Here is a 23,661-nt window from a genome sequence, read left to right as displayed (position 1 = left end):
GTCAAAATTTCATGAGGCCCACTCCTTCTGCTCCTCTGGGCTCCAGCATTGTCAACATTTAAGAATGGCTGGCTCACAGTAATTTGCATATAATTAAAACTAGAATTATTGGATGGTCTTGAATAGGGGAGATACCTATCAGCTGATATATGCTGACCAAAGAGAATCGTCGCTACAGTGATGAGTAGCACAATATATTATAAAAAAAAAAATGAAAATACATATACCAGACAATAAAGTAAATAAAAATCCAGGTTTGTGTATCAATCCTGCAAACCGATCCTGATTACAGATAGAGGGAAAATTTATATTATACCAAGAAGACGCCGTGTTGATTTATCACGTCATCGTCCCGGCGCATTTCACCTGTACTATCGTTGGGCTCATCAGGGGACACGTTAGGTAAATACCTGATCAGGATCAGATCAAAACTTAGATCTGAGAACACAATAAACAAAACAGAAGTTTCTAGTTTAGATGACAAGAGAGGATATACTATGCTATATCTACTCTTGTCATCTAAACTGGAAACTTCTGGTTTGTTTATCTACTCATCACTGTAGAGACAATTCTCTTTGGTCGGCATATATCAGCCGATAAGTATATCCACTATTCAAGACCATCCTAGGGCGCTAAGGAGGTTCCCGATATGGGATCACCCCTATCGGGGTGGCTATTCCGTTTGTAGGCAGGGCATGATGGATATAGGGCCAGTTCTAGAGTCAGAGCCCATAGTATAGTATGGGTTATTTTTTTTCTTTTAATGGTATATAATAAAGGCTATGTTTTAGGTGTGGTAGTCTATGCCTTGTGGAAGATATTAGTAAGGAAATGAAGGCAACGATTAAAGGCCTACACAAACACAAATCTCCTGTTCCTGGTGGCTAAACAGTGGGAATTTATAAAATGCTGTTAGAACAGATTACTCCTCTTCTGTTGAGCTATTACAATATTTTACGCATAGGTTTTGATGCCGGATTACTAAAGGTGGCTTACATAAAATTGCTACATAAAGGCGGAAAACTTCCTTGATATAAACTGACTTGAAGCTATAGTCAAAAATGCTAATATGTTTGTTGGCAGAAGAGTGGCTGTTATGAAACACCGCAAGGTCCTGAAAGCTCTAGACAAGGTATGGAACCAGGGGCTGACTGGAAACTAAAAGCGGCCCTGGAATAAAAAAACTAAAAGTAGACCCATATTGCAGGAGGGTCGAAATTGACAGAAGGCAAAGCAACATAATTGGTCAGTGACAACATATGTCGGCAGGGACAAAAGAAGTAGGCAGGGCCAGCAATACCATCGTGCAGAGCAATATACCGCCCCAGCTGATCCAAATACCACAGTGCAGCACAAAATACTGCCACCACTGTATTGAACGGTATCACTGTTCTGAGGACATCGATTCAGTTGAACTCAGGAGGGACCTGTGGCTGCTGAAAAGGTGTGTAGGAGAGAATCAGATCATTAGGAAGGCTTGGGTGGCCCTCCTAGGCATCAGCCCACAGGGAAATTTCCCTGTAGGGTCTATGGCCAATCTGCCCCTTAGATCCTTAGATGGGTGAGTATATCACATTGCTAGCATGGCACACAAAAAGCCTTTAATACTGTTAGGTTGAGCTGGCTGGGGAAGGTACAAGACAAGACGAGCATTTGGGGTAATTTCAGAGTCTTCATCTCGGACCTATATAAAAAACCGAGTTTGAATTTAGACTCAAGACTTCTTTCTGAATCATTTAAATTAACCAAGGGAATGACTCGGGATTGCTCCCTGTCACCCTTACTATGTAATGTTGCCTTCAAACCACTGATTTATCTTGAGGACTCATCCCTTTATCAGGGTGGTGTTCTTCATCAATGAGCACTGTCCACCATTGACAACAAATTTGAACAAAACTAGTATTACAGCTACAGAAATTGTTGTGTCTAGATATGGCATACGTGGAACAACAGACCGAAACAGCAAAACTTCTTTGACAAAGGAAACCCTTTTATTGTTAAACATTGGTCGAGAACAAAAAAAGTCCAGTCTATGACAATCCACCAATACAATCAATGGTTGTTACAGAGAACTTCGGGGAACTCGGAGTGTCCTTAATCTACAGGCTTCCTTGAACATGGCTTCAGGTGGGAGAGCATGGAGCAAGTCTGAACAATAGTCACACAGAATTTCACTTCAGGGCAATGCTACATTACATTATCTTCAATATCATTAAAACAGCAATCTCAGAAATTTATGTCATATGCTGCATCCTTGGGACCTGCAGGTATCTGTAGAATGGGCATCCCCTCACCCAGCCCAGTGTATCCAGGTTTCAGTGGAGGCTTGATTACCAAGAAATAGCCAAGATTACTGTCCTATTGTTTCCGTAAAGCAGACCTCGCAGCTTCATAAATGTCTGAGATGAGAATACCTCTTCAATTGTAAAATATAAAAGTCAGTAACCCTTTAATGACCAGGCCTGGACACTTTCTTTTTGTGATTTAGTGCGGATGTGATGGTTTAACAGTTCTAACTTTATTCCCCCATTTCAGCCTATTATATTGCAAAAGTTGACCTGGAGTGGCATAGGCTACTTTCACATCTGTGATAGGATTACGTGGCTGCCAGTTCTGGCAGAGAATGCCAGGAATCGGCCGGACAAATACCGCAGTGTGCAGCGGTTTGTGTCCAGCCAATTCTCTGCATATCTGCCGGACCCCAGTATAGTTGATGGGGCCAGCGGGCATTCTGGTTGCATTGGGCAGTGCTGGATTCAGAGAACTCCAGCAGGCTTTTCTATGCAGGAACAGCCTGCCGGAATTGCTGCAGTAGATGTGAAACTGCACTTATTAAATGCTATTTTATTTAAAAAATGCTATTATTTTGTTAAAATGAAATAAATAAAAAAAAGTAGACATATTAGGTATTGCGTCCTTAACAACCAGCTCTATAAAAATACCACATGACCCAACTCCTCAGGTGAACGCCGTAAAAAAATAAAATAAAATAGAAACAGCGCCACAAAATTTATTTTTTTGTCATCTTACATCACAAAAAGTGTAGTAGCAAGCGATCAAAAAGTCATATGCACCCCAAAATAGTGCCAATCAAACCGTCTAAGACAATCGCCCAAAAAAAATAAAAAACTATGACTCCAAGACTATGGAGACACTAAAACATGTTTTTTTTTTCAAAAATGATATTATTATGTAAAACTTAAATAAATAAAAGAAAGTATACATATTAGGTATTGCCACGTCTGTAACGACCGGCTCTTTTAAAATATCACATGACCTAAACCATCAGGTGAACACCGTCAAAAAAAATAAAATAAAAACAGTGCTAAAAAAAACCTTGTTTTGTCACCTTACATTACTAAAAGTGCAACACTAAGCGATCAAAAAGGCGTAACAAAAACATTCGGCCCAAAAAAAACCAAAAAAAATTGTTTAAAAAATGCTGTTTTGTGTAAAAGGTAAGTAAATATAAAGTATACATATTAGGTATCGCCGCGTCCGTAAGAACCTGCTCTATAAAAATATCACATGACCTAACCTCTCAGGTGAACACCGTAAAAAAAAGAAAAGAAACGGTGTCAAAAAAGCAATTTTTTTGTCACCTTACATCACAAAAAGTGTAATAGCAAGCGATCAAAAAGTCATATATACCCCAAAATAGTGCCAATCAAACCGTCATCTCATCCCGCAAAAATGATACCCTACCTAAGACAATCGCCCAGAAAATAAAAAAAAATATGGCTCTCAGACTATGGAGACACTAAAATATTTTTTTTTGTTTAAAAAATGATATTATTGTGTAAAACCTAAATAAATAAAAAAAGTATAGATATTAGGTATCGCAGCATCTGTAAGAACGTGCTGTATAAAAATATCACAATATAACCTGTCAGATGAACACTGTAAATAACAAAAAAATAAAAACGGTGCCAAAACAGCTATTTTTTGTTACCTTGCCTCACAAAAAGTGTAATATAGAGCAACCAAAAATCATATGTACCCTAAATACCAACAAAACTGCCACCTTTTCCTGTAGTTTCAAAAATGGGGTCTTTTTTTGGAGTTTCTACTTTAGAGGTGCATCAGGTGGTCTTCAAATGTGACATGGTGTCAAAAAACCAGTCCAGCAAAATCTGCCTTCCAAAAACCTTATGGCGTTCCTTTCCTTCTGCACCCCACACGGGCCATACAGCATTTTATGACCACATATGGGGTGTTTCTGTAAATTACAGAATCAGGGCAATAAATATTGAGTTTTGTTTGGCTGTTAACCCTTGCTTTGTTAGCAGAAAAAAATGATTAAAATGGAAAATAAAAAATAAATAAAAAAAAAGTGAAATTATGAAATTTCATCTCCATTTACCATTAATTCTTGTGGAACACCTAAAGGGTTAACAACAATTGTAAAATCAGTTTTGAATACCTTGAGGGGTGTAGTTTCTAAAATGGGGTCCTTTTTGGGTGGTTTCTATTATGTAAGCTTCACAAAGTGACTTCAGACCTGAACTGGTCCTTAAAAAGTTGGTTTTAAAACTTTTCTGAAAAATGTCAAGATTTGCTTCTAAACTTCTAAGCCTTCTAACGTCCCCAAAAAATAAAATGACATTCACAAAATGATCCAAACATGAAGTAGGCATATAGGGAGTGTAAAGTAATAACAATTTTTGGAGGCATTACTATCTATTATTTAAGAAATAGAAATTTGGAAATTTGCTAATTTTTCAAAGTTTTTGGTAAATTTGGTATTTTGTTATAATTAAAAATGAAATTTTTTGACTCAATTTTACCACTGTCATGAAGTACAAAATGTGATAAGAAAACAATCTCAGAATGGCCTAAATAAGTAAAAAGCATTTTAAAGTTATTACCACATAAAGAGACACATGTCAGATTTGCAAAAAATGGCTCTGTCAGGAAGGGGGAAATGGCCCGGATGTGAAGTGGTTAAAATATGTGAAAATGGCTTCTCTCCTGTGTGACTTCTCTCATGTGTAATAAGATGTGATTTATTTGTTGTTGTTTTTTTAATCAAAATCTTTTTTATTGATTTTCAATGAAGGTATTAACAAAATAAAGATTTTGTATACAACAACAAATATCTTGTCAGTCCATACATCAGAGTCTTTCCAATATAATGAGAGTGTCACCATATTAACATGAAAGCATCGTAGTGCAGAATAGAAAAACAGATACATGTTATTATAAGGATACAGGACATTGCAGAATTAATGTTAGATTATAGCATAACATCTAACCAATCCCCCCCTTCCCCCTTTACTTGATCCAGCAGAGAGATAGTTGCAGTACCTTTATTTCTCTATTAATTACGTCTCAGGAAGGCCATTTCAATGAGAGCTGAAATTAAAGTGATCTAACGACATCTTCCATTCGACAGATGTGATTTATTTGTAAAACATTTCCCACATTCTTAACACTAATATGGTTTGTCTCCTGTGTGGCTTCTCTGATGTGCAACAAGATGTGATTTTCGTGTAAAACATTTCCCACATTCTGAACATGAATATGGTTTGTCTCCTGTGTGAATTCTATTATGCATAATAAGAGATTGTTTACTTGTAAAACATTTCCCACATTCTGAACATAAATATGGCTTCACTCCTGTGTGAATTCTCTCATGTTCACTAAGATGTGTGCTCCGTGAAAAACATTTCCCACATTCTGAACATGAATATGGTTTGTCTCCTGTGTGACATCTATGATGTTTAACAAGATCCGATTTATTTGTAAAACATTTCTCACATTCTGAACATGAATATGGCTTCTCTCCTGTGTGAATTCTCTCATGTGCAATAAGATTTGTGCTCCGTGTAAAACATTTCCCACATTCTAAACATATAAATGGTTTGTCTCCTGTGTGAAATCTTTGATGAATATAAAGGGCTGATTTATGTGTAAAACGTTTCCCACATTCTGAACACGAATATGGATTCTCTCCTGTGTGAAATCTTTGATGTTTAACAAGATCTGATTTTTGTGTAAAACATTTCTCACATTCTGAACATGAATATGGTTTCTCTCCTGTGTGAATTCGCTCATGGTTGACAAGATCTGATTTTTGTATAAAAGTATTTCCACATTCTGAACAGGAGTATAGCTTCTCCTCTGTGTGAGTTCTTTGTGTAGAAAGGTCCAAGCTTTTTGTGAACTGTTTACCACACTGAAGTCTTTTACCCCCTTTCTGAGCTGTACCTGTGATAACAACATGCGATTGTTCAGGAAAAGGTTCCTCATTATATGATAATTCTGTACTGTGAAGTCCTAGATGTAAATTAAGGTTTTCTCCTGAAGAGTGCTGCATTATATCTTCGTCTTCTACTTTATCATTTCGTAACATGACGTTATCCTCGGAATTCTTACTTAGAATTTCTGTTAATATAAAAAAAAATGAAATTTGAGGTTTTTATTTTACCAAACTGTTAAGCAGACAAATTTATAAAGTTCCTGTAAGGCTGGAAATGGATCCAGCAGAAAGGAGCGGTAAAATCTATTCATTCCACTCATTGTGGCTAAAAAAAAATGCCCCCAAAACTGCATTTGTTATTCCAATCTGATAAAGCTTTCAATAACATTTTCTTACGTCCTGGTAGAGTCCAAGCTTTTGGTTTACACCTGATCACAACTTTTATTATATACAGTAAAAAGTGTATAAAGTATAAAATTGCTCAAAATGGCATCCATCATTTTTTATTTCACAGTACAGTAGTGAGCACAGCAGAGCAGGGGTGATAATACAGTAGATCACAAGACTCTGGAATAGTCCCAGCCCTGGGAGGCTCTCCCATAATGCCTTGCAGTCAGCCTCAGCCAATCAGAAAGAAAAATATGGATATGTCATAGGTACTATGATCACAAACAAGGAAATTATTATGAGCTTGGACATTGATGAGGCAGGACCTCTCAGCAACTCGTAAAAAGAAAGTTATCAGCGAGCTCAGGGTCTGATAGGGAATCATTTAGATATTTACTTAGATGGATTGATTTCATTCATTTATAGAGAGAGGTTTTAGCTGGTGACAGTAAAAAGGGTCATATAGGGTTCTGTGTGTTGATTTGCCTACAGCCATGGGCAATTCTGTGCTTGCTTTGTTGTAGTATGCCTTTTTTTCTGGTGTGCAGGAGCCATGTACTGGCTGTGGACATTGTCCAACTACATATTTGTTTTCCAGAAAGCTGTTGCACAGCTTCTTCAAGTTTCAGCATATATTTTTGCTGCAGACTGTCTCCAACTGGGCATTTAAAAAAAGAAAAAATTGTTAAAAACATTATTACAAAAATTCCATTCATCAGTAATACAATTGGCCCGCTGCTTTTGGCTTCACTGTTTTAAACGGTTTTTCAAAATGTAATCACAAAAATTCCATTATTGACAGACTAGTGTAGTGTACCGGACATTACATTCTGTGTCACTCACTATTATATTGTAGTTTGCTACGTCCAATCAAAAACTTTTTACTACAAAACTGCTGCTTGGGAGAAGGCGATGCCGCTGCTGTGGGTACAGGTTCAAAAGCTGTCAGAAGTAGGGCAAGCTGGTGGCATAAATGTTAGCGTTGCTGGTGGTGGCTTTGTCTGGGTAACTGCTTTGTGGGAATGTTTCTGCACAGTGATGGCAGATATTGTAGTTAAAAAAAAAAAATTGACAAAATTGATTTACAAAGATTCCATTCCTCAGGAAGCCTAGTGTACATGACATGTTTTTCTGTGTCACAGTTATACTGGTGTTTCTTTCCAATTGCACAATTCTTTTTTCAAAAAAACTGAATTTATTACAAAAATTCCATTTAGCACAGACTAATGTACCACCTGACTTATATTCCTGCGTCACAATTACCATCTATTGTAGTAGACTGTCCAAATGACCATTTTTTTCTAGAAAACTATTGCGGAAGAAGGCGATGTCGCTGCAGTTGTTGGTGCAGTCTCAACAGCTGTCAGACCCAGGTCAAGCTTGGATGGTGGTGACTCTGCATGGCCATTCCTTGTGGGAATTTTTCAAAACATTGGTGCCAGCTACCAAAACCATTGCAGTGAGCAAGCTCTGCAGTCCACAAATAAGACGTGGTCAGAAAACTGGCCACCAATGTGAGCAAGACAGTCCTCCTTCTCCCAGTCATCATTCTAGTAGCCAGGCCACATCCACAAGCAGTAAGGTGTTGTTGTCATCATCAAAAACATCATCGGCTTTCTTCTGCTCAAACAACTCCTCCTTCCTGTTTGCTGCTTTATCGTCAGTCATCCATAAGTGTGAGCAGGTAACAACCATACGTGCCCAGTGATCCGCTTGTTTGCAAACTGAACTTCCACCTGGCCAAGCTGCTGGTGGTGTAGCCGCTGCCACACCACTTAGTGGATTTCACTGCCTTCAGGCAAATGATTTATTGATGGAGGATGCAAAGCCACCATTATTTCAAAAAAAAAAACAACAACATCCGTCCTGTATACTCTCAGGAAAAGGAAGGCAAAATCATTGTATTACCAGGTTACGCTTTCTACCCACCTTGACTCCGATTTTGGTAAGGAGATGCCTGCCACCCATGTGTCTGACCAGGAAGCCCGTCTCCATCCCTAATGAGTCACCACTGCTGCTGTCTCTGTTTCCTCTCCTGAGGTAGCTTAATCACATCTTATCGCTTCAGTCATGCAAATGCAATCAACATGAGATCCTTGACCTTGTGTTGATTATGATAAACAGATTATGCTGAAGCAGTATTTAGTGCCGGAGACTCTTTGTGGTTCTAAGAATCCTTAAAGGGGTTGTCTCACTTCAGCAAATAGCATTAATTATACAAGCCACTTACTAATTATTATCCATATTGCTTCCTTTTCTGGCTAGATTCATTTTTCATCCACATTATACTGCTCGTTTCCATGGCTACAACCACCCTACAGTCCATCAGCGGTGGTCGTGCTTGTGATGGAGATGTGGATATCATCCTTTACCCTAAAAGATGGCTCCTATATACTCCAGCTCTCAGACAACGCCTTATCTTCTCCAAAGTATGAAGGTTTCACCCTCCCCAAGAGGACCCGCCTTCCTGATGTGTCACATAGGTTGTATGCTGTTCTGATTTTAGTGAAGAAACCATTACAAGATGGCGCTTGCTCTTCGATATTTACATAATTTGCATACCAAAGTTAGTAAAACAATGCACAGATGCCAAGTGTTATCTCTTTTCTAATTTTTGTATTTTAGCCAATGGAACAATGCCAAGAGCCTCAGGGGGGGATGCCCTCTCTGATGTCCTTATAAACTGCTTCACTTTCTTAAATAAATGAGAAATTGCTTTCACCCTTGCCAGGTGTCAGTGTGACTTCTTCCATGCATGTAAAATCCTAGGATTACACTACTAATTTGGAGCAGTAGAGCAAACACAATTAGCCATGATTTAGGGCATCGTTAACATTTTGGCCCCCAATGTGGGGCTGCGGGAGAAAGGAGCATCGCAGACAAAGGCCTGGATTCCCGGAGCACGGTGGAAGATGCTTGAGGACGGGGACTGTAGCTCCAGAGACAAGGTAAGAAAACTGGTTATCTTGCCTGCCTCCTGTTATACTCCACCGTGCTGTGGTTATCTGTTCTGCTGTTGATGGTTGTTCATGTGAGTAGCAGCTTCGGCTGAAGTTAAAATCCTGCAGCCTTTAGAACCATAGACGGAAAGAGGAGTTTACTCTGCTGTGGATTAGTGTGTTGTGTTTTTGTGTCAGGCACCTACACGGTTAAGCAGTTAAGCAGAGCAAGAGAATTCCCCTGGCAGGGAGGGGAGCACAGAGTACAGGGGCTACTATACATTCTTGCCTGCGGTGGCGGATGGAGTAGTCCCCGGGAGCTCCGGGGGACCATAATATATTCCTGCTTGCGGTGGAAATTTTTGCCTGCGGTGGCAGGAGGAGGGGTCCCGGCCTGGCAGACCAGACGTGGGAGCCAGAGCGCATATACTGCACAGGGGTGAGCTCTGCTTTGGTAGTGAGAAGGAGGAAGTGCCAGATGTTTCTGTCTTGTTTGTGTTCAAATAGCTAAGCTCATGGGACAGTCTTCATCCCTGCCTGAGAGCCTCAGTTGGTAAACCGAGGAGAAGGAAGCAAACATGTGAAGCATTATAGAAAGCTAATGAAGATAGCTTGTGGTCATGAAAATGGAGAGCTAAACTCTGAATTGTGGAAGAAGGTGTTGACGCAGTGTCGTGGAAAGTTGTGTGACAAATGTTTACTTGGTACAGCACAAGCCTGGCACCGGACGGCAGAACGCCTGGCTGCCGGGGGGGGGGGGGGGGTCAGAGAGATGGGCTAAAGGTCTGAAAGCGTATCTCTATACGACAGAAAGTGGAATGCCGCGACCCTATAATGGCGCAGTGTCTAATGAAGCAGTGTCTGATAATCCACACTCTGAGAGGCTCGGCCCACTGAGTGGGGTGCCAGCGAGGGGACCAGCAGGATGGGCGTGTGCACATTGTGGGCAGCAGAATCCAGATTCCCGAGATGTGTCTTGCTTGTGGTGCCCCCCGTCCCCACCGTTCCAGAAGTAGGAGGGCTTCTGTGATGATGCAGCCTCAGTCCGTAGATACCCACTCCCCAGTACAAACCGTCGTCTGACCTGTCCAGCCCTCATCGCAGGGTGACTAATAGACCACTCTGAGTTGCCCCAATCCTCCCCTGATAACATTCGAGGAGACAGCACAACCCTGTGAAGACTCAGTCAGTCAGACTGCAGAGAAAATGCTAAAATGAGCACTCCAACCCTGTATCCTGTGCTCAATCCGGATGGCACCTATTACGTGCCAAGGGGGGCTGGATGCCCACCCTACTGCACCCCTGAATGTGCCCATAATGATGGGAGTTGAAACACGAGTGCAGAGAAAAGAGCAGAGTGAGGAGGAGACAAAACCTCCTCGCAACGAAAGCGAAGCAGTCAGTCCCCTCTTCAGCCCCACCTTAATGCAGCTCCCAGGAGCAGGGGGGGGGGGGAAGCTGAGGCAGCATGGAGTGCAGAAAGGGAGGACAGCAGGGGAGAGAGAGAGGGAGAGTAACAAGTTGGTGGCCAGGTTAGATGTAAAAATAGATCTCCTAGCCAGACAAGTCCAGACTCCCAGAACCCCACCCGAGATGCATAGAGAGGGGAGATATGTGACTTTTAACCCCACACAGGCCACCAATCTGGTGAACTCTCTCCCCGACCCTGAACAGCATCCCATGCCCTTCTATAGGGCATTGGAATAAATCAGGAAAACATACTCTGCCATATGGAGGGACCTACTGGACTTACTCAAATTAAGGCAGGGGATTCTTTTTGGCCAACCATGGCTAAGGAACTACCAGCCCCGAACCATGGGGATGAAGAATACCAGAAAGCATACCAATCTGGAGTGCACTTCTGTTAGAGAATTGGGCTAGGACTAGACTGGCTGATCAGGCATTTCAGATTCAGGACATGACACAAGATAAGGTAGAGTCAGTAGAGAAATTTGCAAACCGAATGGGAGCAAATGTTTAAGGATCTCGATTTTCTTTAAACAAGACCCAGTAAAAACTATAATGTTGTCTAGTGCCTTTGCTGATGGACTAAAACCCCACATACAGAAACTACTGAAAACGGCCTGCCCGGAGTACCGCCCGTTCCTATTGAGACATTAACTCTGGTGGCTAAAGGCATAAAGGCAGCTCCCAGAGCTAATATATTGCTCGCAGCAGAGGAGTACCCCTCCCGCCCTAGGGAAGGATTCAAACTTGGTCAGCTTTGCTATGGGTGTGGCTAGCGCAGCCATTTAAAAAGGGAGTGCCTGCATCGCCTCCTGCAGCAAGGAGGAGGGGGGGTCGCCCCATGTGTACCCATGGGCTCCTCCCCCTCCGAGGGAGGAAGGACACCACACCACAAGCCAGATCCACATGTCGGAGAAGCCAATCCCACCATGCCCCCCCCCCCCCCCCCCCCCACACTGCTGGCCTGCACCTGAGGTGCAGCTGCAGTTAGAGGATGATATACACACATTTCTAGTGGATACTGGTGCAGCCAGAAGTGCAATCCGACATGATGAGATCACAGACCCCTTCTTCCTGGACAGGTTTACTGTGCAGTGTATCGGCATTGATGGTCATGCTAGATCCTCTCCCTTAACAAAACCACTCAATGTTTACTTTGGACCTCAGCCGTCCAACGAAGTGGTTTCACAATTTGTAGTCTCCTCCAGATCTGCTACAGAAGATGCAAGCCACGATACAGTTCCAGCCTAATGGCACCGTTACCCTTTCTACACCACTTCAGCCAGAGGAGACAGTAATTATGTCCCTCGAACACTGCCCACCTGAAGAACCACTTCCAGCTGCTAGACCATCTGTTGATTACCCGAGACTATGTGGGCAAAAGGACCACAGGATGTGGGCAGACTTCGGGTTTAACCTATCATGGAGCAGTACTCCCCCAGAAGCTACAATATTCCTTATCGATAGCCCAAAGGGATGCTGTCATTCTACAAGTACGGGCCTTCCCAAGGGTTGGTGCCACAATTCTCACCACATCCCCCTGTAACACGCCCCTATTCCTGGTGAGGAAGAAGGGTAAAAAAGGGCAACCTGATACATACAGAATGGTACATGATCTTTGAGCTGTGAATGAAGCCACCGTCTTGAAAACTCCAGTTGTACCAAATCCCCACACCTTACTTTCTGCAATTCCACCGGATGCAGCAGTCTTTACAGTCATTGACCTAGCTAATGCCTTTTTCTCTGTCCCTTTACACCCCGATTGTCAATACCTTTTTGCCTTCACTCATGCAGGATCACAGTATACCTGGATGGTCATGCCGCAAGAAGCTCAAAATAGCTCCTCCCAATTCAGCAAAGCCATGTCATCTATCTTAGATGAAACAGATTCATGATGATGTTGTGCTGCTCCAGTAGCCTGTGCTGACCGGGTCAATTAACTTCTTAGGTGTTTAGATCAGCAGGCCCTTGCTCCAATAGTTTTTGAGGGTCACCAGCAGGCCACCAATCATATTTTTTCAAGGGTGTGTATGATGCCCTTCTTTTATGTGTAATAAAGGGTGTATTGTATTGCCATTTTTGGCAGCCCTTTCACTTAGTGCATAGGCTTTATGAGTGTAGGAGTCCCACTACCTGAACCATTGTAGCACAATGTGAATGAGGCCCTCCTTTATGTGATATACAGGTTGTGCGTCTTCTTCCTTGTAATTTTTGGCAGCACTTACACTGTATATACAATTGAATCTACAGGAAAGAATGTTTCCTAACAATTTTTCATCTAAAAAGGATTTATTTTTTGTGGTGGCAGGGTTTTGGGCGTTTTTTTGTCAGTCTGTAAAAGTGGCGGACAACATGGTTCCCAGCAGCGACATTGGTGTCCAAGATGCATCCAGACATGGTCCCCCTGCTGTTCCTGATCGATTTCAGAGGTGTTTACATCACTTTCAGACCTTTTCCTATGAACCAGGCACCCTCCCCTTATCCGAGAAGGGGGTGCCTGGTCGCCTCCCATTGACTTCCATTATACTCGGGTGCTCGGCCGAGCGCACGAATATTGCGATGTGTTCGGACCGAACACCCGAACACTTTGGTGCTAGCTCATCACTGGGGGCAATCCATTGTGTCGGGGGTGGGGAACCTCTGTCAGAACGTGGGGATTTATGTCGATCGGGTTTTGCCCCCTTTTGTCACTGCACTTCCCTCCTACACCCGTGACACTACTGATTTGTTAAAACAGTTAGAAGGGATCCACATTGAGTAGGGCAGTCTGTTAGCAAGTATTCTTGGTAACCATGGGCGAATCTAAATTCCACTCGGTCACGAGGGGAATAGAGAGACGAGAGAAGAGGGTGGGGGGCGCACAATAGGGTAGTACGTTCAATACAAAATGAATTGATTGACAGATAAGGGTGCTCACCTTTTAGGGTTGTGCAAAAATAGACACAACTCTATTGTAGTTTTATAGGTATATATAGACCTTTACGATCCAGGAATGCAGCCGCAGAAGAAGTATCTTTGGGATCGGGTGCCCAATCCCCCAAAAGGTGCTTGTAGTAAAGGAAATTTACATAATAAGCATATGTGCATAGAACAGCGCGTTTTGGGGCTCAAAGTGTCCCCTTCATCAGGTTAACATGTAGTCACGACATGTAGTGACTACATGTTAACCTGATGAAGGGGACAGTTTGAGCCCCGAAACGCATTGTTCTATGGACATATGCTTATTATGTAAATAAAGAAGATTCACCTACAGAGACCTGCTTGAACCAGTGATTTTGCGCCTGATCAGAATTTCCTTTACTGTTAGCAAGTATTAACATTGAGGCACTGTATTCCAGCATTCCCCACTCCCTAGATATCACAGCAGTGGATCATTTTCTAAGTACCCGTGGATGTCAGTACCGCGCCCACAGCCTATTTGTCCTCTCCACGCAATGTGTTTTCTTTTAATGGCAGGGTCTACCACCAGCTCAGAGGTACAACGATGGGGAGTTCTTGTGCCCCATCGTACGCAAATTTGTTCATGGGCTGGTGGGAAGAGACCCTGGTTTTTACGGAGGAACGGTCTGCGTCCATAGACCAGGTGGGACTGTGGGCGCGGTACATTGACGATATCTTCATCATATGGAACGGTAGTGATGATTCATTTCGTTCCTTGGTGGAGATACTCAATGTTAACAACATTGGGTTACGTTTTACCTGCGAGGTGCACAGCAAACGGTTGCCCGTTCTTGATGTCCTTATTTCTAAGTCAGATGGTGGTGAACTTGATACATCTGTATACAGAAAAGCTACATCCCCCAATACCTTGCTTAGGTGGGAGAGACGCCATCGAATTCCCAAGGGGCAATACCTCCGTCTTAGGAAGAATTGCTCCACTAAACGCGAGTTCATCAGGCAAGCTGATGACCTACAGTACAGACCAAAAGTTTGGACACACCTTCTCATTCAAAGAGTTTTCTTTATTTTCATGACTATGAAAATTGTAGATTCACACTGAAGGCATCAAAACTATGAATTAACACATGTGGAATTATATACATAACAAACCAGTGTGAAACAACTGAAAAGATGTCATATTCTAGGTTCTTCAAAGTAGCCACCTTTTGCTTTGATTACTGCTTTGCACTCTCTTGGCATTCTCTTGATGAGCTTCAAGAGGTAGTCCCCTGAAATGGTTTTCACTTCACAGGTGTGCCCTGTCAGGTTCAATAAGTGGGATTTCTTGCCTTATAAATGGGGTTGGGACCATCAGTTGCGTTGAGGAGAAGTCAGGTGGATACACAGCTGATAGTCCTACTGGATAGACTGTTAGAATTTGTATTATGGCAAGAAAAAAGCAGCTAAGTAAAGAAAAACGAGTGGCCATCATTACTTTAAGAAATGAAGGTCAGTCAGTCAGCCGAAAAATTGGGAAAACTTTGAAAGTAAGGGCTATTTGACCATGAAGGAGAGTGATGGGGTGCTGAGCCTGATGACCTGGCCTCCACAGTCACCGGACCTGAACCCAATTGAGATAGTTTGGGGTGAGCTGGACCGCAGAGTGAGGCAAAAGGGCCAACAAGTGCTAAGCATCTCTGGGAACTCCTTCAAGACTGTTGGAAGACCATTTCAGGGGACTACCTCTTGAAGCTCATCAAGAGAATGCCAAGAGTGTGCAAAGCAGTAATCAAAGGAAAAGGTGGCTACTTTGAAGAACCTAGAATATGACATATTTTCAGTTGTTTCACACTTGTTTGTTATGTATATAATTCCACATGTGTTAATTCATAGTTTTGATGCCTTCATAGTCATGAAAATAAAGAAAACTCTTTGAATGAGAAGGTGTGTCCAAACTTTTGGTCTGTACTGTATGTATTAGGTTTCGCCAGCGAAGATACCCAGATAGGGTCTTGAGAGGAGTTTTCAGGCCAGCACTCCACGAAAATAGAACTAGTCTTTTAACTCCCAAATACAACCTGGCACAGACCCCGAGGTTAATCCGCCTAGTCACCACATATGATAAGGTGGCATGTGAAATTCGAGAGGTTTTTCAAAAAAAATTGGGGCATTCTTATGTTGGACCCTGACTTGAGAGAGGTTGTGGGTGAATATCCACAGCTCACCTATCGTCGCGGTCGCAGTCTCCGCGATACATTGGTTTCCAGTGAATTTATACCTCCTTCCCAGTCTGGTTCTACATGGTTAAGATCAAATGTAAAGGGGTGCTATAGATGCAGTGGCTGTATCGCTTGCACCCATTTACAGACTGGGAAAGTGTTCCGTGGCAATATCACGGGTAAAGAATACTATATCAATCACTATATCAACTGCTGAACTCGCGGGGTGATATATCTCCTCACATGTGAATGTGGCAGGGAATATGTGGGTAAGACCATCCGCGAGTTCCGCAGGAGAATTGGTGAGCATTTAAATAATGTCTCAAAGGCCAAAGATACACCAGTGGCCAACCACATTCACAGTCACCACAATGGTAAAGCTCGTATATCAGTTATGGGTATAGACCGAGTCTTCCCCCCACAGCGTGGGGGGGGGGGGAACGGGACTGGGACCGTGCTATTCTCCAATGTGAGACTCGTTGGATTTATTATCTTAAAACCATGGCCCCATTGGGTTTGAATGAGCAACTTAATTTTAGCTGCTACATTTGAAGGACTCTCCTTATCCCATTTTTATTTATTTTTTTGGTCCTCACATTTAACATTTAACTTGTCACATTTGGGGCCGTAGGCCTATTTGCTAGCTATTATAGCTCTGTATTAATATTTTCACTGTAGTTACTAGAGGCTTCGTTACACTATTAGCCTCCACTGCAACTCTTTTTGCCCGGCTCAATAGCCTGAGGCGTCTAGGTTGCTATGCACACAGCCGGCCTCCCGATTGTACATGTAACCGCCCATGCTGCGGCGCGCCTTTGTTGTGGTGAGTCATTCTGCACGTGACTCCTGCCATGTGATTCGCAGCGTCTCCATGCGCTGCGTCTCTTGCCAATGGGGCGCGTCGCCACGGTGCGCTGATCTACTTCCTTGCGTTCCACCGGCCACGTGACTTCCTCCATTTGGTATCACGTGACCGGAAGCAGGGCGGACTGGGAACACTGGCGCGCTGTTCTTTGCATTTAAAAAGCGCTGACAGGTAGACATTCCTCTCACCTGGACTCAAGCAGGCTTCACCCACTGGTGCGCCTGTGCATAGGCTACTTGTGTTTTCTGGGGGGTTTTGGGCGACCTTGGTCCCACTGGCCTGGCCCCCCCTTCTGGGAGTTATAAGCTCCAACCAATGCCAAATTTTGCTTATTTTTACCCCTTTTTCTAATGCAAGCTTTTTCTTTTGCTTGCCACCATTTATGTACATCTCCCCTGATGAGTTCATGCTGAATGAAACGTGACACGTCGGCAGTTTACCTCCAGTAGGGTGTACTAGGGATACCGCACGGGACTAGGGCAAGGTATCCGGATGGGGACGCCCCTTGCGGGGCAAGTACCTTGTATAGATAGGTACGGGTGTTTTAGCCCCCACCACCTTCTAGGGTGATTTAGAGATTCTATGCTCCCCACTATCATCTACACCGAGGTCAATACGTTGGCATCGTTTCTGATTGGTATCACAGTCTACCGCATAGAAGCCCGCTTCATTTAAAGTGATTCCACCACCCATTTCTACAGCCTCTGATGGGTGAGAACGTTCCATTTACATGCTTATGCTACTGTTACCTTTCAGTGTCTGTTTGTCCAGGCCCACTCGGGCTGTCTCATGTTTGTTTGTTTTTGAGGGTTTACGTTTCGTGGGACTTTATATCTTATAATATTATCTATTAAATGTTAAGTTTTACCCCTTTGTCCCCTAAGGGATCAGTACATGTTGCCATTATATTTTGGGAGTAATTAGTCAAGCTCGGTACGCTTGGCTTTATAGATTGTTGTCAAAACAGAATGGCCCTAGACATGTTATTGGCAGAAAAAGGGTGTGTGTGCAAAATGATTGGCAAGACCTGCTGCACTGTAATTCCCGATAACTTAGGACCAAATAGCCAGTTTAGGAATACCCTGAAGGGGCTTACTTACCTCTCAGAAGAATTAAAGAGAAATTCTGGGATAGACAATTCATGGGAGAGTTGGTTTGAAAACTGGATTAAGAATTGGAAACAGGCCTTGTTACAAATTGGATGATTATAGTTAGAGATGAGCGAATCGAAGCTGATGAAGTGGAATTTATCCCAAATTTCAGGAAAAATTTGATTCGCAACAAATGCGAATTTCATCGCGCTTCTTGGTAACGAAACGCATTTTTCCTAAAATGGCGGCTACACGTGTGAGGACTGAGGACATGGGGCAAGGAACTCTGGGAAGGTGGGATCACCCAGATGGACATGCATGCATGCAGCCAATCAGCAGCCAGCAAGCACTGTGTTGTCGCAGCCTTATAAAAGTCCTATCTAAGAGTAGAGAGTTTGTGCGTGCGTGCGTATGGCTGCAGTGTGATTTCAGGGATCGTGTTCGTTGCACTGCGTGTTTGTTGTTAGACAGTACGGATCCTTCTTTGTGCAGTCACGATACTTAGTAACGTTTGGTATGGTAATTTCACCGATGTGAATGTAATCAGTTACATAGAAAAGCACATTGTAGCCTTACCTGTTCTGTTAGAACGTTGCCATGGTTGCGGTGTTCCGTTGCGCAGGAGGTGAGTGAAAAAGGCCATCTACACTAACCGAGTCCGCTCGTGGCGTCCCACAAGGGCGGGAGATGGGTGGTTTGAAAAAAAGCCGCAAATATTCCTGTTCCAGCCCGTATGGAAATGGTAGGGTATTTCTACCTCGGTTGGATCCTTGGGTCCAGGGGTGGATGTCCGGTCCTTCTTAGAGGAGTAGTGGTCCGTGTGCTGCTGCAGGGTTCCCAAAGAAGGATCCGTACTGTTTAACAACGAACACGATCCCTGGAATCACCCTGCAGCCATAGACCATATACTTGCCCATAAGCAGGAGGATTCCTTGCCAAACATCAGACACCGCTCCCAAGCAGACAAACAGGAGGGAATGAAAGCATCGATGCAGGCAACACTATAGATTCCAACAACCGCACGCACGAACTCTCTACTCTTAGGTAGGACTTTTCACAGTCACTTGGATTACCCAATTCTGGATCCAACCTTGAACATTGAATCCACCACCCTTTGAATTTTTTTTATTGCTCTACATCCATTCCCAACACTTTTATATCCTGATATATATATTTTTATACCTTTTCAGTATCATAATAAATATCTATTTTTAAGTATATTGTCATACATTGGTATTTATTCATACCCATATCGTATTTACCCATATATTGTACAATTACCCAACCCCAGGTAACTGAGTGCCCTCCACTTTGACCTTACTCCATAATATTATTTACATTTGCGGCATCGGGGCGAGTCGCATGGAGTGAGCACCACACCACTGTATTCTAGACAGGTGCAGCCACTTTTACCCTATACATCCTCTTTTCATTGATTTAGTTTATCTAACAGTATGTCAGGCAGAGTAGTGCCAGGCCATGCACAGAGGAGTGGCAGAGGCCTAAATGTTTCTGGCGCAGACAGAGGTTGCAGCAAAGTAAGGGGTCATGGTAGAAGGAGTCGCAGCAAGCGGCCTGAGCTCCCGGTGTCATCTAGCGAGCGTGTCTTGACCAGCAACCCATCGATTCTTGATTGGTTAACTCAGTCATCCACGTCATCACAAGTGACCTCAGACACCACCAGCCAAAAGTCAGTGGGTTCGTCAGACACAACCCTTAGTTGGCATGGTCCAGGAGCAGGCCTTGTGCCCTCACCTGTCCTCAACCTGCCTCTGTCCTTTGCTGTTCCATCACCAACAGAAGTATTGCATGCTGTGGGCTCAGCTCCAGACATCCGCCGCTTCCTCCGCTAGGCAGGCAAGTAGTGATGAGGAGAGTGGCGTGGGAGGTGGTGTTTAGAGCGGTCAGGCTCCTGACCCAGAGAGCGTTGAGGAGGACATCAGTGATGTGCAGACAGTACTCGATGATGATGAAGCCAATCGCACTTGGGAGCCGGGTGACAAAGGGGCTTCATCATCAGGAGAAGAGGGTGGCAGCTTGCCCGTGAGCCAGCAAGTCGATAGGGTGGCCAGGAGTCAGCAGGGTGGCAGCAGTGTGAGGTTGGGAGGCAAATGGGCACAGGGCAGACCACCTGCTTCGCAGCAGCCTACCTGCCCGGGAAGTAGTGGTGCAGGGGATCACAGAGGCAGCGGTGGTAGCAGTCAGTCAGTGCGGAGTGTTGGGGTGAAAATCATCTACTCGACAGTGTGGCAGTTTTTTGTGAAGCAGCCGGAGGAGGTGAACGTGGCCATATGTAGAATCTGTGGGCAGAAAGTGAAGCATGGCCAGGGGGCCAATGTTGGCACTACGGCCCAGCGTCAACGTATGCAGCTTCACCAACCAGTGGCCTGGGAGAACCGTGGCTCCGATGTGGTGGTCCAGCCTGCCACAGCAACCGCTGCATCACCCAACGGCACGCACCCGGTTTCAACCAGTCAAGGCTCCACCACCTCAGCCGAAGAGAGCTGTCTGTCCTTCCCATCTTCCGCTGGTCCAGATGCTCCTGCTCCTCATCACGCATTCCGTCAGCAATAGATCACCGGAGCGATTGCCAAGAGACAGCAGTATGCATGCACGCTTTCAATGGCGCAAAAGCTGAACGTGCTCCTGTCCAAGTTGCTGGTGCTGCAGTCCCTCCCTTTCCAAGTGGTGGGTGGACTCTGCACCTTTCAGAGAACTGATGGCTTGTGCCGAGCTGAGGTGGATAGTCCCAAGTCGTCATTTCTTTGCCAAAAAGGCAGTGCCAGCCCTGCACACATATGTAGAACAGAAGGTGGGCCAGTCCTGGAGCCTATAGGTGTCTGCCAAAGTGCACGGCAGCGCCGACGTGTGGAGCTGTAACTACAGTCAGGGACAATACATGTCCTTTACGGCCCACTGGGTGGATGTGGTTCCTGCACAGCCACACCAGCAACTTGGACAGGTCACGTCGCTGCTGCCTCCACGTTTTCACACCGTTAGTCCTGCGACAATATCCACCTCTGCCTCCTCATCCTCCACCGTGTCCTCAGCCTCCACTGCAGGGACAAGTCACAGTGCCCGACCAGCATACCACATGTGCAGGACTCGGAGGTGTCACGCTGTTCTGCACCAGGTTTGCCTTGGCGAACGGAGTCACACAAGGGAGGAACTGCTCCGTGTGATTCATCAAGAAATCGTATCCTGGTTTTCTCCAAGACAACTGAAAATTGGAACCATGTTGACCGACAACGTGAAGAACATTGTGGCACATGGGGGGGGGAAGGAAAGAGAGGCACTTGTTACTGGCCAATGGGGGGGGTTTGGCACTCGTTACTGGCACATGGGGGTTTGGCACTTGATACTGGCACATGGGGGGGTGGAAGAGAGGCACTTGATACTGGCACATTATTATGGGGGCTTCTACTGAGGCCACAAAGAAGGGGTATTTTATACGGGGGGCTCTGTGTGGTACTAGTATTATCCATTTCTGCAGTATAATATTGGGGAGCACAGCGGCACAGTATTGGGGGCAGTAGGAAGATTTGTCCAGAAGATGGGAGGATGATGGAAAAGTAGTAAACTAAGATTTTTGGTTTTGTTGTCAAAACTAAGCCTCTAACTACCTTGTGATATAAGAGGCTGGTGCTCCTCCATTACATGTCACTGCACACACGTGTATACACTGCACATGACGGGTCTTACCTTGTGATATAAGAGGCTGGTGCTCCTCCATTACATGTCACTGCACACACGTGTATACACTGCACATGACGGCTCTTACCTTGTGATATAAGAGGCTGGTGTTCCTCCATTACATGTCACGGCACACACGTGTATACACTGCACATGACGGCTCTTACCTTGTGATATAAGAGGCTGGTGCTCCTCCATTACATGTCACTGCACACACGTGTACACACTGCACATGACGGCTCTTACCTTGTGATATAAGAGGCTGGAGCTCCTCCATTACATGTCACTGCACACACGTGTACACACTGCACATGACGGCTCTTACCTTGTGATATAAGAGGCTGGAGCTCCTCCATTACATGTCACTGCACACACGTGTATACACTGCACATGACGGCTCTTACCTTGTGATATAAGAGGCTGGTGCTCCTCCATCATGGCCTCCTTGTACAGATCCTTGTGTCCTTCTATATACTCCCACTCCTCCATGGAGAAATAGACAGTGACGTCCTGACACCTTATAGGAACCTGACAACACAATGACACCGTCATCACCCAGACCCCTCCAGTGCTGTTACTGGAGAATTTCCCAGCATTCCGAGCAGTGTCACCTCTCCAGTCAGCAGCTCCATCATCTTGTGGGTGAGCTCTAGGATCTTCTGCTCATGTATCAGGGGGTGAGGGGGAGGCTCTGTGATGGGGGGAGGGGTCCTGCTCCGCTCTCCTGATTCCTGGAGATGGATGATGGGAGTCACACAGTCCCCCGATGTCTTCTTCACTATTGTGTACTCCTGTGGATGGAGAGAGACACTTAGGGAATAAACCCTTCAGGGGCCATGTGCTCTCCTCCGGCCCTCTCCTCCTGGGTACAACGTGCCTACTTAACTTCTCATGGCTCCCACAACATGACTATTGGTCACTGGTCACATGACACATCACTCACCATACTGGGGGCTGATCTTCAGGTTCTCCATCACTTGGAAGGTCTGGAGGCCGTTCTCCAGGACCCTGGACTCTTCCAATCACTTCCTATGATGGATTCTCCTTCCCGATGTCTGACTTGTTACAGAATACAATAAAGAGGAGAGAAATCTAGAAAAGTTTACCTCTCCGCTCAGCAGGGAGATGATCTCCAAGGTGAGGTCTAATATTCTTCTGCTGATCTCCTTCCTGTCCATCCTTGGTGGTCATTCAGGAGAAGACGAGAGAACCGGAGGAGCTGGAGGCTTCTAGTACTGCAGGCACCTTTATAAGAAGAGGAGAGAACTGGAGGAGCTGGAGGTTTCCGGTATTCTAGGACCTGTGGTGATGTCACTGTCATCTGATCCATTTTGCTGAGCCCCGCCCCCTACTGTGATCACGTGATAGTGATGTCATCGACCTTCACTTTCTAATCCCTCCACTATTGAGCCCCGCCCCCTGCACTGATCACATGACGCTGACATCATTACCAAGTCCTTCTCCACCTAATATCTTCTTCACTGCTCAGCCCCGCCCCTTGCAGTGATCACATGATGGTGACATCACCCCAGGTCCTTCAGCTCTGGCAGTGCAGCAGATACTGGGCAGGTCCTGGTCTCTTCTCTAGGAGTTCTGTACAGTTGTGACTGAATCCTATACTCCCTAAGGACCTGCTCCTCACCAGTGATAGGAGATGGCCGACTCTACTGGAGCTGTCTATGTCCCATCATCTGTAGGGACCTCTTCTTCTGCCTCGGATTTAGTTGCTTCTCAATGACTCGGCTAAATCCCCTTGTCTATCAGGACCTGCTCAGTAACTGTGTCCAGTGACACATCTTCTACATGGACGCAGTGTTAGGGTCTACAATAACCTTCTATAGGTGACTATCGGAGAATAAGCCTCTTTTATGTTTATTTTTATTTCTGAAAAGTCTTTACAATAAACAATGAAAAAACT

At 44.5% G+C, this 23,661-nt stretch overlaps 1 protein-coding gene across 1 annotated transcript; it reads right to left on the bottom strand.

Annotated features, from left to right (window-relative positions):
• Positions 1-310: 310 nt before the first annotated feature.
• Positions 311-22,205, bottom strand: LOC120990635 (zinc finger protein 2 homolog). Its single transcript, XM_040419552.1, has 3 exons — positions 22,148-22,205; positions 5,743-6,387; positions 311-438 (listed from the first exon to the last, which is right to left on the bottom strand). The coding sequence occupies exons 1-3, from the start codon at positions 22,179-22,181 to the stop codon at positions 311-313; spliced, it is 807 nt and encodes a 268-aa protein (XP_040275486.1). The 5' UTR covers positions 22,182-22,205.
• Positions 22,206-23,661: the final 1,456 nt, after the last annotated feature.

Source organism: Bufo bufo, chromosome 2 (assembly GCF_905171765.1).
Source record: "Bufo bufo chromosome 2, aBufBuf1.1, whole genome shotgun sequence".
NCBI lineage: Eukaryota > Metazoa > Chordata > Amphibia > Anura > Bufonidae > Bufo > Bufo bufo.
The sequence above is the reverse complement of the archived record's forward strand: the minus strand, read 5'-3'. Positions and strand labels throughout refer to the sequence as shown.